Source organism: Phodopus roborovskii, unplaced genomic scaffold (assembly GCF_943737965.1).
Source record: "Phodopus roborovskii unplaced genomic scaffold, PHOROB, whole genome shotgun sequence".
Lineage (NCBI taxonomy): Eukaryota > Metazoa > Chordata > Mammalia > Rodentia > Cricetidae > Phodopus > Phodopus roborovskii.
Window position 1 is genome coordinate 16,760,846 of NW_026126461.1, and position 14,452 is coordinate 16,775,297.

At 47.8% G+C, this 14,452-nt stretch overlaps 1 protein-coding gene across 1 annotated transcript in view; it reads left to right on the forward strand.

Annotated features, from left to right (window-relative positions):
* Lama1 (laminin subunit alpha 1) overlaps positions 1-14,452 on the forward strand; it is a 115,144-nt gene that overhangs the window by 16,237 nt on the left and 84,455 nt on the right. The window contains exons 2-3 of the mRNA XM_051190903.1: positions 5,827-5,997; positions 6,292-6,404. Coding sequence (XP_051046860.1) covers positions 5,827-5,997; positions 6,292-6,404 — 284 coding nt within the window. The remainder of the gene's footprint in view (positions 1-5,826; positions 5,998-6,291; positions 6,405-14,452) is intronic.

A 14,452-nucleotide genomic window follows, 5' to 3' on the forward strand; every position in this document is an offset into this window, starting at 1 on the left:
AAAAGTGTAGTGGGTGGTGTGGCAAAGACACAAATGGCCACAGTCATTATGACGACCAGCCAATGAGAGCTTGTGCTTAGCTGTTGGTGCAGAGCATTTGTTTGTGTAAGCATCTCCATAAACACGGGTGAGATGTGCCGTGTCAGGCAGACCAAGTGCCTGGCAGTTAGACATACCCACCCCATACCCACCCCATTCCTGTGTATGTGACATGGCCAGTCTCCCTGTGTGAGCCCAGGATATTCCCCAGCCTCCGGAATGCTGAGACTACCAGAGTGTTCCACCATACCCAATTTCCAATGCAATTTATGGCCTCGCCAGTTCTCATGGGGTTCCTGTGTTGATGGAAACATTGTTCTAATGCACACAGCTGCCCTGGATGCAGAAGTTCTTCAGACGAACATACCTATGCTAAGACAAACACTAGTCATGCCTCATAGGAAAGGATCAGAGCAATTAAAAGTGCATATTTCAGGGAGTCCCTGCCTGACGTGGCTCGCTGGGGTGGATGCGAGGCCTCTCTGAATGTGTGTAGGATGTCTGTATGTCTGTGGTGGAAAAGCAGGGTTCCGTTGGCATCCTTCTTTTTTTGGTCATGGCAACCGTTAGTCTCAGACTCATTCCTTGGCCACTAAATGGTCAGTTTCATTCTCGGGCACTTTGATATTAAAAGCCAAGATGAAAATTCCAAGTCAGCCATTATATATTTGCTTACTAGAACGGACTCGTTCTGCACGGGAACTTTGGGACGATGCTCTGTTAATAAAGGGCTTGCCCGGTAAGCGCGCAGGCCCAGTAGATCCCTAGCAAGCAGATGGCAAGGTGGGGTTCGGTGCTGCCTGTAACTCCAGTACTGATGGGGCAGGGTGGGCATGGACAGGCTGCCCGTCTCACTAATCCAGTGAGCTCCAGGATTGGTGAGAAATATGGTCTTAAAACTGAAGAAAACAGGCAAAGTCAACACCTCTCTCTCTCTCTGCCTCTCTCTCTCTCACACACACACACACCCTTATCCTGATTCATCACTCTCTGTGTGTGTGTGTGTGTGTGTGTGTGTGTGTGTGTGTGTGTGTGCCTGTGTGCATACATGTTTTTGGGTGCACACACATGAATAATGCACCCTGTCTCTACCTTGAGCGTGCTTCTAGAGTAAATGGAGGGTCAACAGTACTTACGTTACTCTTGATAGTGCCCTGTGGATAGAGTTGAAAACGAGAAGGAAAAGGACAGGAATGCGGCGTACGGGACAAGTGGCATCGATCGGGTCTCTCACACAGCGGCGGAGGAGCCCTCTTACTCCACCGTGGCTGTGTGACATGAGCGAGCCACGTGGCTCTGGCACACTTCCTTTGGTGCTTTTAGATCGGCTGGTTTACTTATTTATTTTTTGTTTATTTATTTACCTATTTAATTTTATGTTTGGTTTTTCGAGAAAGTGTTTCTCTGTGTAGCCCTGGTTCTCCTGGAACTCATTCTGGAGACCTCACCTGCCTCTGCCTCCCTCCCGAGTGCTGGGATTAAAGGTGTGCCCCAGCAACCCCCCTTCCCCGGCTGGTGCCTTTTTTGTTTGTTTTGCTTTGCTTTGTTTTGTTTTGATGTTGTAGCGTGTACACATCACAGGAACAGAAGCTGGGTTTCTCAGCACACTTATTTTATCATATACTGGCATGCTCGCATTGTTTTCTTGAGGAAAAACAATCGGATTGGAATGAATTCTGCCCAGCATGCAAATAGCTTGCAGAACATACATGCTGGGGATGTGTTGCTATAAGTGGTTTCAGAGTAACCCTTACCACACCACTCCTTGAGACCCCTCCTCATCCTGGCCACCGAGCAGCTGGGAGGCATTATTAAAATCAGATCACTGTTATTGTTAATTCGTTTTCTATACAGTGCCCCATCCTTGTGTGTTGGTTTTCTTGTAAATTAGCAAAGCTCTGGGGTATGGGCCTGTCGGACTTCCTAACTGCCAGCAAGTGAACCTGCACTGGCCGTGAGCTGCCCTGAGCATAAGACAGCACAGACAGACAGCACAGCCACGCATGTCTGCTGAACCACACGTCCTTTGCAAAGGACTGCTGCTTATGGTCCTGGCTCTTGAATACAGGTAGCCCAGGGGCTCCCAGCAACAAATGCTCGCACACCTGGATGAACCAGTGCACCCTGGGGGCACGCCCCCTAGCAGAGATACCATTATAGTTGGCCCCAAACACAAGCCCTTATGAGCCGGATTGGTCCAAAACCAGTGGCTGTGTTTCATCAAATACACTGCGATGATTGGTCCAAGCTGCCCCTCAGGCCACGTAAACAGGCTTCTCGAGCATCAGGAAGCCACCTTTGAGATAATCTCCTGTGCTGCCTGCCACCCTGATATTGCAACGTCGGGACCAATAAAACTCTGGAATGGCCTTTCCTTTAGTGTCCATAGGGTGCAGGCAGGGGTGTGGCACAAGGAGGAAGCAGTATAAACAGCCAGGAGGACTAGGGACTAAATGTCTGGAAAAGCACAGGACCAAAGTCAGCAGCTTCCTCACTGGAGACCCTCAGGCCCTGGACACGGGCCAGCCAACAGCACGCAGAGATGCCATAAAGCACAAAGCACAGCGTGTGAAGACCCAGGGCCCACAGTAGGAACTGCACACAGGGCTGAATCTCTCCTGTGCGGGGCTTCAGTGCCATTTCCGCAAAACGCCGCCTGCTGATTCTGCCCAAGTAGAGGAGGGAAGAGACGCTTGGCAACTGTACCTTGCACCTAGCTTCTGAAGATCTTTGGGTGCGCAAGGCAGGTGCCCTGGCTCCACTTTGCTACTATATTGTGTAAATAGAGATAGGTACTAGCGTCCCTGGCCATCATAAGGGGAAGAGCAGCTGCATAGAATAGTTCAGACTGGTCAATAGGGTTGGAGAGAGGGCTTAGCGGTTCAGAGAGCAAACTCTTTTGGAGAGGGCCTGCAGTGGATTCCCAGCACCCACGACAGGCACTGTAGATCCAGCATCTGAGGTCCAGATCTCCTTATCTGGCCTCTGAAGGCGCTGCACTCACTAAAAAAGAAAGAGTGACTGGGATGAGGAGGAGGGGGAGGAGGAAGAGAGGAAGAGGGGGTGGAGGAGAATCAGCCAGCCCCAAGGAGCCTCCTCCGGTCATCAGAAGAACAATGGTCAAATCTTCAGAGCCAGTGGTCTTGGGCCCCAGTGTGAGCATCGTCCCATTGGTCACTGTTGTGTCCCAGAGGTGCTGAGAAGCTGGGAGCTTCCTTTCTTATCTGTGGATCCTGCAGTGAACACACAGACGCATCCAGGGTAAACGAGCGATGAAGCTTTGGTGAAGGAAGATGAAACGTGTTGAACGCTTACCAAGAAGCGACAAACGTTAATTGAAGAGCTTGGATCTTACTTGTCATACGTTTTTCTGAGATTTGAATCGGTAACTTGGACTGTGTTGTTAACATCTTCTTTGGTTTCCAAAATGAAAAGTGCCCGTGGCAGCAGAAGCCATTTGATCACCCAACCGTAGAAAACATTCCTGGTCTTTGTTTAATTCTAGGAGAGAAGTCATCGGAGCACATTGACTAGGTTCCTTTCAGTAGGAATTTCTCTCCTGATGGTCATATTGATTTTTATTATACATTACATAAATATGACATGTGTGCAACTCAAAACCCCTTTCCTCTCAAGCTGGAAGCATGCACTTGTACGTGTACATACTTACATACTTCCGCACACTGAACTCAAGGGTCTGAAGTACTGGTTCCTAATTATTTGAAAAGAATCAGCAAAGAAAGTGCACTTGGACCTTTGGAGATACTGTACAGGGAATTATTAATGAATTATTAAACTAGCTAGAAGTGTCTAGGACAAAGCTATGGTAACTACTTAACATCTTTTTTTTTTTTTTTTTTTTTTTTTTGTCTATAGGTTGGTGGCAATTTATTTTAAACCTAATCATACATAATCAGGGAACTTTCCAGTACAGTAACCTGTCCCTGAAGGGCATTCTAGGAGGCCAGGTGTGCCCAGTCTGTGAATAAAGGGGGTGAAAACGTGAGCAGCGCAAATGAGGAGGCATTTATTTCACGCTCTGTGGAGTTTGGTGTAACCCAGTCTCTGGGTGCTGTTCAAATGTGGACTATTCTGTAGTGTGACCCGAACGGGAGAAAAAGAGGTCTCAGTTACTTTCGCGATAACTGAATCAAAAGATGCCCCAAACAAAAGCATAGAGTCCAACATATTATGTGTGTGGCCCGCACGTGCCTGGGCTTCAGCCGTCCATCTGCCTTGAATGTTTCTTTGCAAAGCCAACCTTGCCTTCTCAGTAGGTTTGAGGGGATTCCCTGTCCGTCTGTCCCGCCACCTGCTCTATGCTCACGTGGTCGCCCTGGGTTGAAGTAGTTTGAGGGAGACTCAGCTGCCCAAGAGAACTTAAGGAGCTTAGAAAGAAAGAAGGAAAGAAAGAAAGAAAGAAAGGAAGGAAGGAAGGAAGGAAGGAGGGAGGGAGGGAGGGAAGGAAGAAAGGAAGGAAGGAAGGAAGGAAGGAAGGAAGGAAGGAAGACAGGAGGAAGCGAGGGAGGCAGGCAGGCAGGCAGCAAACAAGCATTCTTTATCCAATGTGTTCTCTCCAGTCCCTAACTCCAGCTTCCTTTTGCCTTCTACCATGTATGTGACCACACACAACAGGGAGTAATTACTTTGTATAGTGGGAGCAAACCATATGTGTGTGGGACATCATTTTTAGCCACACACAGGCTTGAGCACACCCCTTTGGTTATAGTAGAACTGCTGGGTAATTCTAATCTACTAGTGTGAAGATGAAAATCTGATGGAGCAGGACCTGGAGTAGGCTGAGCTCCCCTCAGAACCGTTTACAAGGTTGCCGCCTCTACCTCCCACACAGTGTGACTTCCGGATCTTATAGCGTCTTTGCTGTTATTGTCCTCCTTTATCAAGATAAAGTTAGATATCAGAAGAAGCCTAATGGGGATCCTGGTCTCAGAGTTCTGCAAAAACTGAATACTTTGAACCTGCAGGAGCCCAGCTGCTTGGAGATAAACACAGCTGAGACAAAGAAATTGCTCAGAGCACAGATTATCTGTGTACGGAGAGGGAATTGTACAGTTTGGATCCTTGTGTTCTGAAGTCCCATTCACCCAAGAAAACAGGGCCATCCTGGAGAAAAGAAAGGAAAATCGGATTGTACTTAATTACAGGGAAGACCCTGCCTTCCCGCCACGGCCAGGCAGCTGGCTGCCCTCTTCGAGGAAGGTGGGCAAGTTTCCTTGGGCAGTGTGTGAGTTTATAACTTGTCTTCCAGCACATTGTCTCAGAATTTTATTAGGAAAATTGCCACCGGAAAACTAGGGTTGTGCACTGAGATCCCAGAATCTTCAGTGACCACCTCTCCAACTGCTCATCTCTGTGTCGATGCAGGCTATTTTCTGATGTGTTTCAAAATGAATGGGAGGCAGAAGAATACCCCACTCCTAAACATTAAGGTTACCCACTAATAATTGTTTTTGTTACCGAAGACAAAACATATCTATGACAAGGTGCCCACATCTTCATGCATTCATCCCATTTTCTTTCACAAACTTTGATTAAAAACATGGAATATAATTACTCCAGAAAATTCCTTCATGTCTTCCAGCTAACTCTCTCACCGATGAGTCCTGCTTGTCTCAGAGTTCCACATCAGTGAGTCTTGAAAGCCTCTGGTTTCAGTGGAAGGTTCCCTCATTCAGCACGCCGACTTACAGCCCTGGCAGGGTTTGCTTGCAACGTGGGTTGCACAGCTTAGCTTGGCTGACATGGCTTTTGAACTCTGACTTTCAGGTTTGTTCCCTGCCATTCTTAACCTGGCCACCAATGCCCACATCAGTGCCAATGCGACCTGTGGTGAGAAGGGGCCTGAGATGTTCTGCAAACTTGTGGAGCACGTGCCCGGCCGCCCTGTTCGACATTCCCAGTGCCGGGTCTGTGATGGTAACAGTACGAATCCTAGAGGTAAGTACAGCTTTCTGTTCATAGAAAAGTTGCTCTGTGCAACTTACATTTGTGGGCCCTGGGATGGAGCCTAGGGCTTCGCGCATGCTTAACGTCTGTTCCCCATCTCTGAGCTGCACCCACCGCCGGCCCACACGGGGAAATTTATACTTTCCTAAGCAACGAAGACGTCTGCCGAGAACCCCCAACAGCTGCTAACCTTGGCGGTTAGCTGTGTCTTTGCACTGAGTTTAGCAGCTCAAGACCGAAGGCCCAGAGTTGAGAGCTACATGTGTTCTTGTTTTCTTTTAACAGAACGCCACCCAATATCACACGCGATAGATGGCACCAATAACTGGTGGCAGAGCCCCAGCATTCAAAACGGGAGAGAGTACCACTGGGTCACCATCACCTTGGACTTGCGGCAGGTAGGTGGGGCCAGGCCCGCTGGAGGGGCTCTGTAGCGCTCTGCTGTCTGCCTTAACACATTTGTTCTCGTCTCTCGCTGCTTCCGGGTGTGAGGGGGATGACACACACACACTCCATGGCACCATTTCCTGGCCCGTTTGGACTTGATCCGAGCCTAGAGTGTGGGGGCAGAACTGGCTGGGCGGAGAAGCTAGATGTGGTGTGGGAAGGGTCTACGGGTGGGTGCGGGGCTGGTAAGGTGGGTCCTGACAGAAACGAGAGGTTTTTACTGTGCAAGCAGGGGTGGCTAGACCAGACTGGAGCGCTGATACAGGGCAGGAGTTAGATCTGACGGGTTGGGGAGGGTCAGGCAGATGAGCGTGACCCTGGAGAAGGTCATGGAGGACCGGGCTGGGTGGAAAGGTTACTGGTGGTGTTTGGAAAGTTCTGCTGGTATGCTGTTAGATCAACCATTTATAAAACCCTCGGGGACCCAATGTATGTTGGAGTCTGGCTTTTAAGAACAAGGAATGTGCCTTGATCTGGTGAAGTAGTCAGAGTAGAACCGAAGTTTACGTGGTGGCTTGCTCTCGTTAATTCTGCTTTACGTCCGGTGGCGTGGACACACACCCTGAGCCCTAGTACTGTCACTGGTCACTTTGGGTGTTTTTAAATGGAAAATAAATCGATCAGAGGGAGAATGCACATTTCCTTTGCGTCTTGAATTTTATGGTTATCAGAAGTACTCAGACCCCGCTTTCTAAAGTGCATTTCCTGTGCGGACACGTTCAGAACAGAGGCGCTCTGATCTGAAAAATACTGTACTAAGACGAGCACACGTCACAGGAGTGAGCGCCTAAACCACCGCTGCCACTCCCGTTAGGGTAACTATTGTAACAGACAGAAAGTTGCAAGTGTGGCTGGGTGCAGCAGGGGGTGGAGCATCTGCAGGCTCGCTCCGGGTTGGCGTGGGATGATGGGGCCATCCCACCGAGGATGTGGTTCCTTAAGATCTTAAATACAGAGTCCTAATGTCCCCTCCACGGATATAACCCAAAGGACAGAAAGAGAAGCCTCAACTACTCCAGCAGCGTTGTTCACAGGGACAAAGGGTGGAAATGACCCAGATGTTCTTGAGCTGATGGCTGTGTAGACAAATTGGGGCGCACACATTCAGCCTTGAAGGCAAAGGAGCACTTGGCATGCACTGTAATATGGTGAGCGTATCTTGAGGACATCTTGTGAAGCCACTCACAAGGAAGAGATATTGTGTGGTTGGGAGGCAGGAAGTAGAGTGGGAGGAAAAATTGGGACTTTGTATTTGCTGGGGGCTTCAAAGGGTGACAAGGACGTTGCTTAGATGGGCGATAGGGGTAGTTAAGCAACCTGAACTGATGCCACTGAGTCATACCACTTAAATAGCTAAGACGGACATCTAGTGTTACCTGTATTTGATGACTAGTAAACATTTTAACACTCCCAGAACGTGGCTAGGCTTGCCGGCCAGTGAGCTATGGGGTCCTCTAATCCCTTCCTGCCTTGTACTGGGGTCACAGATGTGCGTGTAACTGGGGTTAATATGAAGAGGGAGAGACGACGTCCACACTCTGGGAGAATTACTGATAATACTGTAGTGCTGGAATGATGTGCCAGTTTACCCTTTTTTATGATTTTTTTGCTTGTAGCTCTATCTAGGCTTTCAATAACCCCCACAGGCATTAACACTTGCTAGAACTTTCCGTGCCAGGCCTGTGCTGTGTAGACCCCTGATCTGGGTTGTGTCACAGCATTCTCATGATCGTGCTCTAATCTCTGACGGTTGCCACCCCCTCCCCCACCCCGTGACACAGCGATGACTAAAGTGGCAATAGAGAGTTCGTGCAGCTTGTACAAGGATTGGAGCCCGTCCACCCAAGAGCCTGGGCCCTGGCTTCCCATCCTCAGACCCCGCCCTTCCTTCAGCTGGGAGTCTCTGATGTAAGCAGCCATGCTCCAGTGTTTTACCTCTTCGACATTTCCCAACATGACCACGACTCACTAGTAAAGCTTCTAAAAGGCGGCCTTCCTGGTCCTCTGTAAGCATAGCAGCTCCCAGGCCTGTGGTTTGGGTTGTTTCTGTTACCGATAATAACTTGAGGTTCCAGTTAAAAAGTCCAGCCTCACCCCTTGCCAAAGAAACAATGCAGCGAATAGAAACCATATTTTGAAGTTTAAATTACAAGTTCCCGGCGAGTTTTGAGGATCGTTTTAAAGGGAATATTTACCGACAAATACTCGGAAACTTATAGGTGTCCGTGGGAGACTTTACTTCCCAGCTGTCGTCTTCCATCTGCAATCAGGTCACCGGCCTGTGGCTCCTCACTCCCCCAAGTCTCAGTTCCTTCCCTCACCTGATCTCCAGTCAGGGCTGTCTGTCAAGTTGTAGCATTAAGGGAGGTGTGGCTGTCAATGTCCTTACGGTTTCTTTTCTCCTTTCTGACTTTGGGGTGCTGGGATTCTAGCCTCTCAGCAGAGCCCAGCGGTGTCCAAGTCCCTGCAGCTCTGCAGGAGCCAACACTTCTCACCATGCTTGGGCAGGGCAGGTAGAGCTGGGCGTGGGACCCAGGAGAAAACACATCGAATATTGGCATTTTGTCTTTCCTTCAAGAGAACTTTTAAAGCCTGCTGGACTATTTTCACCAGAAGGGTCATATTTGAGAGTAAATAAAAAAAGAATGCCTTTTAAGATAAAATCTGTTTCGTGAGAAAGGGAGCATGTCCCCTATGGCAACGACTGAAGGAGGCTCTGCCTTCTGCAGACGCTTCATTTCTTGTGTAGGTTTAATTAGGAAGCGGCACTTGGGTTGTGGGAACAGGATCACAGAGGACTCTTTGTTGTGCGTGAGCCCTGAGACCAGAGTTGCTGGGGGTGGGGGGCGTTGGTGGTGGAGGACTCATTAATTTAGATGTCCATTGTGTTTTGTGGCCACGAATCCCCGATAAACTGATAAGAACTGGGTGGCAGACGCTGTTGGTGTCCACACACACCATTTGCTAAGCACAATGGCAAGGTCAGTAAGAAAACTGACAAACTGCCTTCCTCAGACACCTGCAATATTCGTAGACCTCACCTGTAAATATTGCCCTAATAACAAACCGGTCTTGGCTTGATGCATAAAAAAAAAAAAAATAAAGTAAAATAAAAGTTAAGAGTTAAGATAAAATAAAAAAATAAGAGTTAAGGAAAAGGAAAGAAAAGCTCTGCAGCCAGGCACATCCCCTTCTGGAAGCCCCTGCTACCACATAACTGCTGCTATTATTGGGTCAGCGTGATGCTTCTGGAGTACTCACCCGACATCTCCCATTTCAAACAAAGTTTTTCCGGCATTTGTTTGGGAAAACAAATAGAAGAAGCCCATTGCTCTTCTTGGTGGATTAGAAGTCACCCATGCTGTCCTGGTGCTCACTCACACAGGGTTATTCTCTGGTAGTCTCCACAATGTATTGTTTTTGTTAGCCATGCCCACCGTCCCATCCTATTTATCATCCACAGTTACCCAGTGCTGTGTAAGAAATTGGTGTTGACAGCTGTGGTGTGCCTTCCTGTTGCTTGGGGGGCGGAGTTCACCAAACACACCTGTTCTTGCGTTCAAAGCCGCCTTGGACATCTCATCTGTCTCAGAATCAGCTTTTCTGGCTGGGACCTGAGTGGGATTCTGGGAAATGAGAGAGGATGGCTTGGCAAGATTCTTTCACGGTATGGGAAACATTTCCAACATTTGGCATCAAAGTAAAACTGCTCGTGCATTTGTGGACAGAAAGGGAAGTCCGCCAAAAATAAACCATTATTTTTTCCTGTTATACCAGGGCTAAGTACAAAGGTAAATTGTAAGTTCTGAAGGGCTGTATGAGAATATATGAGACAGTTTGGAACCCACTTTTGATACAGGGTCTCACTGGGTAGCCCTCCTGGGTAGGCTTGCACTGGCTCTATAGACCAGGCTGCCCTTAAACTCACAGAGATCTGCCTGCTCCTGCCTCCCTAATGCAGGGGTTTAAAGTGTGTATTAATAACCCAGGTGCCAGGTGAGTTTTATACTTCCAGTGGCTCATTTCTCTACACAGAAATACATCATTCTGATGTAGAAGTAATACATGATGTCCACAGAAACTTTAAAATAAACAAATTATAAAACAAGAGTTTCGGGAGGCCCGTGGAGGTGGCTCAGCAGTCCCCCAGAAACCCATGTAAACTCCAGGTGGGCGTGGCAGCCTGCCTCTATTTCCATCCCAGTAAAGCAGAGACTAGGGATCCCCAGAGCAAGCTGGCTAACAAGATTAGCCACACCAGTGAGCTCTGAGTTTGACTGAGAGTCTTTGTTCCAGTGAATGAGGTGGATGAGTGCCAGGTGGGTCCTGACTTCAACCCTGGCCTCCACATCACAGGCACGTATGTACATAAACACACATCCACGCATGTGCAAAGATATGCACACGCACATACACATCCCACCAACGTGAAAAGATGACGGGAAAGGGTTACTCTTCTAATTACCTGCAATTTTAACAACTAGAGTTTGTCTTCTACCCTACTCTTCATCTTTGAGCCTTCTCTACATATTTAGTAATTAAATATACCACGGAGTTGCTGTTCACTGGGTTCTGGAGTCTCAGGATTTGTTGATGCACAAGGCAATTACCATATCCACACAAAACTCTCAGCATGAAAAAAGGAAGCTCCCAAATTTGTACTAACCAATACAGCAGCATCTCTTCAGTTTGGAGAGGCCCTGGTCCCTCCCGAGGCTCGTGCTCCAGTGTGGGAACTAGGTGGTCAGCTGTTAGCTTCTGCTCTGTGGTGCTGCCAAGAACACACAGGGAGGGGCTTCAGGGAGGTATCTCACTCAGAAGAACTCATGGAAGGAAGGAAGGAAGGAAGGAAGGAAGAGAGGGAGGAAGAGAGGGAGGGGAAGGGAGGGAGGTAAGAGGGAAGGGAGGGAGGGAGAGGGGAGAGATGGAGGGAGGGAAGGGAGGGAGGAGGAAATGGGGGAGGACGTGCAGGAGACGGAACCATGGGGAAGGCTTGCAACAGAGGGTGAAGCCTGTGTGGAGTTGAGATAGCACATTCGGTCCTAAACGTTTTCTCGCACTTATCTGCGCATACAGCTATGCAAACGTCACTGTTCTCCACGGTATACTGATTTCAGGACTGGACTATCTCCCAGTATCAGGATACCAACATGCAACCCCAGTCCTTCATGCTATAAGGCACAGTACATACGTACTAATCACATCTTCGTGTATGCTTGGAGTCTCCACTAGCTGACATGTAACACCTCGCTCATCAGTGTGAATGCGGTGTGAGCATTCGCTGTACTGTTTTGCTTGGGAAGCCCGGATAAGGGAAAACCTGCATGTGGTCAGTGCAGATGACACCATCAAAGCCTGACAATAACACGTGAGCAAGATGCTGACATGTGACATCCAGTAGAGTGTGCCAAAGCCACTGAAGACCATGGCATGACAGGGGTCCCGGCAATTAGTACGTGTTATTAGCATTGGCGTGGACTCAGGTGAGGAGGATATGATGTCACCTGCAGACAGTGACTCACACAGATCTGGAGTGTACAACGGGATTTACCCCGTGCATTGATCAACTGTTCTTGGCACCCCAGAGTATTCTCCATGCCATGTTGCCTATCACGTTGTCCTCTCTCCAGCCAGAGAAACCTCTCTCAGACCTTTTCCCCTCGAGGAGTCCACGTGATGGTATGACTTCCTAACCCACATCTGGCTTCTTTCTCTGGAAGGTCTGCCGTGGCTCTCACCTTCTCTTTCTGAGCATGGCTGACTTTATGAGCTCACAGACATTTGTTTATCCATTCCTTGGCAGGGCTGTTTTCAGCTTTTGCCCATTGTGTGAGAGCTTCTTGTAAAAATCTTTTTTTCGGGGTGCGTGTTTTTGTTTTTACAAGGAACGGAATTGACCAAAGATATGAGTATGTTTAGGTCAAGGACAAATGAATAAATCATAGCTCAGAGGGTGGCTGAGGCCACAGCCCACAGGATTATAACTCCAGGTGCCTTCCAGCCTATTGCCCATGACTTGAAGACTGCCTGCATTACACACAATCACTGTTGGCTCTTCCAAAGCCAGGCACCATTGGTCATGTCTCTTGGGCCATCAGCTAAATTCCTGAAACGGTATTTAAAGGCCAAACAACACTTTATTATATAGTTACATATAGTTTATTTAATGTGTTGCCACAGCCGGATCTTTAAAATGTGTTTCCAATTTGAGACCACCCTAAATCACCCATACTTTAATATTTCTGTGTCTGTGTGTTGATTGTTTCTCTCATTGTGGAATCTTCAGTTCCAAGGGTTGCCTTACACATGCTAGGCCAGTGCCCTCCCACTGAGCTACATCCCAGCCCTCAGTTGCAATCTTTATCAATTTGGTTTATTTTTCAAAAATATTATTTGATTTTTACATCCATGTTGACGGAGAGTCTCAGAACTCCTCAGCGTCATGACTGAAAGGCCCCCTGCCTCCCTACTCCTCTTCTTCCCTGCTCCCACTTTCTTTCCTTTTGAATTCCAGAGAACTAACCAACCAATAACGCACTTTTATCTTGTCATTATACTGGACATATATCTAGGAGCTCTGGGGTCAATATGGTGCTTGGTCTTTTTAATTAGCTCCTCCTGCGTGACTGTGTTTTGGTGATTAATCTTCATCAGGGCTATCAGATTGTTCTGTAACATGGAAGTGTTGTTTTATAGTGTTTGAGTATCAGTGCCTGGATTTCCAACTCACTAACAATAGAGAATACACGATTGGCATCATTTTGAGACGTCATCTGATGAAAACTACAGCGCTTGGGGGAAGCGACGGGTCATCAGATGCCTCACACCCTCACTGTGCATTTGGTTATGTGCTTTCTTGTCCCTGTTTAAGCTGAGGCTTGTAGCATGAAAATATCATTGCTTTGAGTAATGCAGCAGGCTGTGGGAAATCCTTCTCGGGATTTATTACCGCAAGGCTATATCATGGGAAGAATTAAATTGAGTTTTACAATTCCCTAGATTGAAGGACATTTAAAGAACTCTAATCACTGGTAATGCATCGGTAGGTAGAGTGACCAAGGTGATCCAACTGTAAACCTTAGTTCTGATGGAATAGTAGCAATAGGGACAGACTCACTAGTGACCGGGCAGGGTGTTAATGAGAGTGCATTTTTTTGTAGCGCTAGGATCCCTTTGAGATCTATACATATATAATGTCGTGCAGCAACAATGTTGTTTGCCCGATGATGGTATTCACACACAAAAGTGTTTTCACAAGACTATAATGGACCTGAATTCCCACCCATGTCCCTTATTGTACAGCATGCAGAGGTCTGTCAGCACACTCTGGTGCTCAGAAAGATCACGTAATGACACATTTCCCAGAATGTGTCTCCAGTGCACATGACTGTACTTAGAGAAAGGCGCCTAACTCTGGCCTCCATTTCAACCTTGCTAAGGTGTGGCGATGGAGCCTGGGAAACCCTGAGGTCAAGTTTCAGAACTGCAAATCATTAGCTGGATGGCACAGCTGTACAAACCACCCTGGGAAATCCGGGGAGGCTGTGAGATCACTTTCCAGCTTCAAACCACCGACAGCGGTGGGCTGCGCCTTCTTAGGGTTCATAATTACTACAGCATGTTCATAATAGTTTCACTTGTTCAGTTAATAGACTCTTACGACTTTAGTTTTACAGAAAATCTGGGCAGAGGTATAAAGAATTTCCTTGGAGCCTCAGTACCATAGTGCTTGGGTCAAATTTGCACTTTTCATAATTGAGCTTTTGAAAGTAAACTATAAAATGACCGACCCAGTGTATTCTCAACAGTCCTAATGCTCCTTCCCTACAGTATCAAGGTGACCAGAATGGTCTGTCCTCGGATTTAACAGATTCAACTTTCCCTGTTTTCTCCACTCTTCATTATCGCGGGAGCAGAGATAGACGCCTTTGTTCTTTCTGTGATGGGAAGGATAGGAAGGCAGCTTCAGGGCATCCAGACGGGCTCCATTGAAACAGCA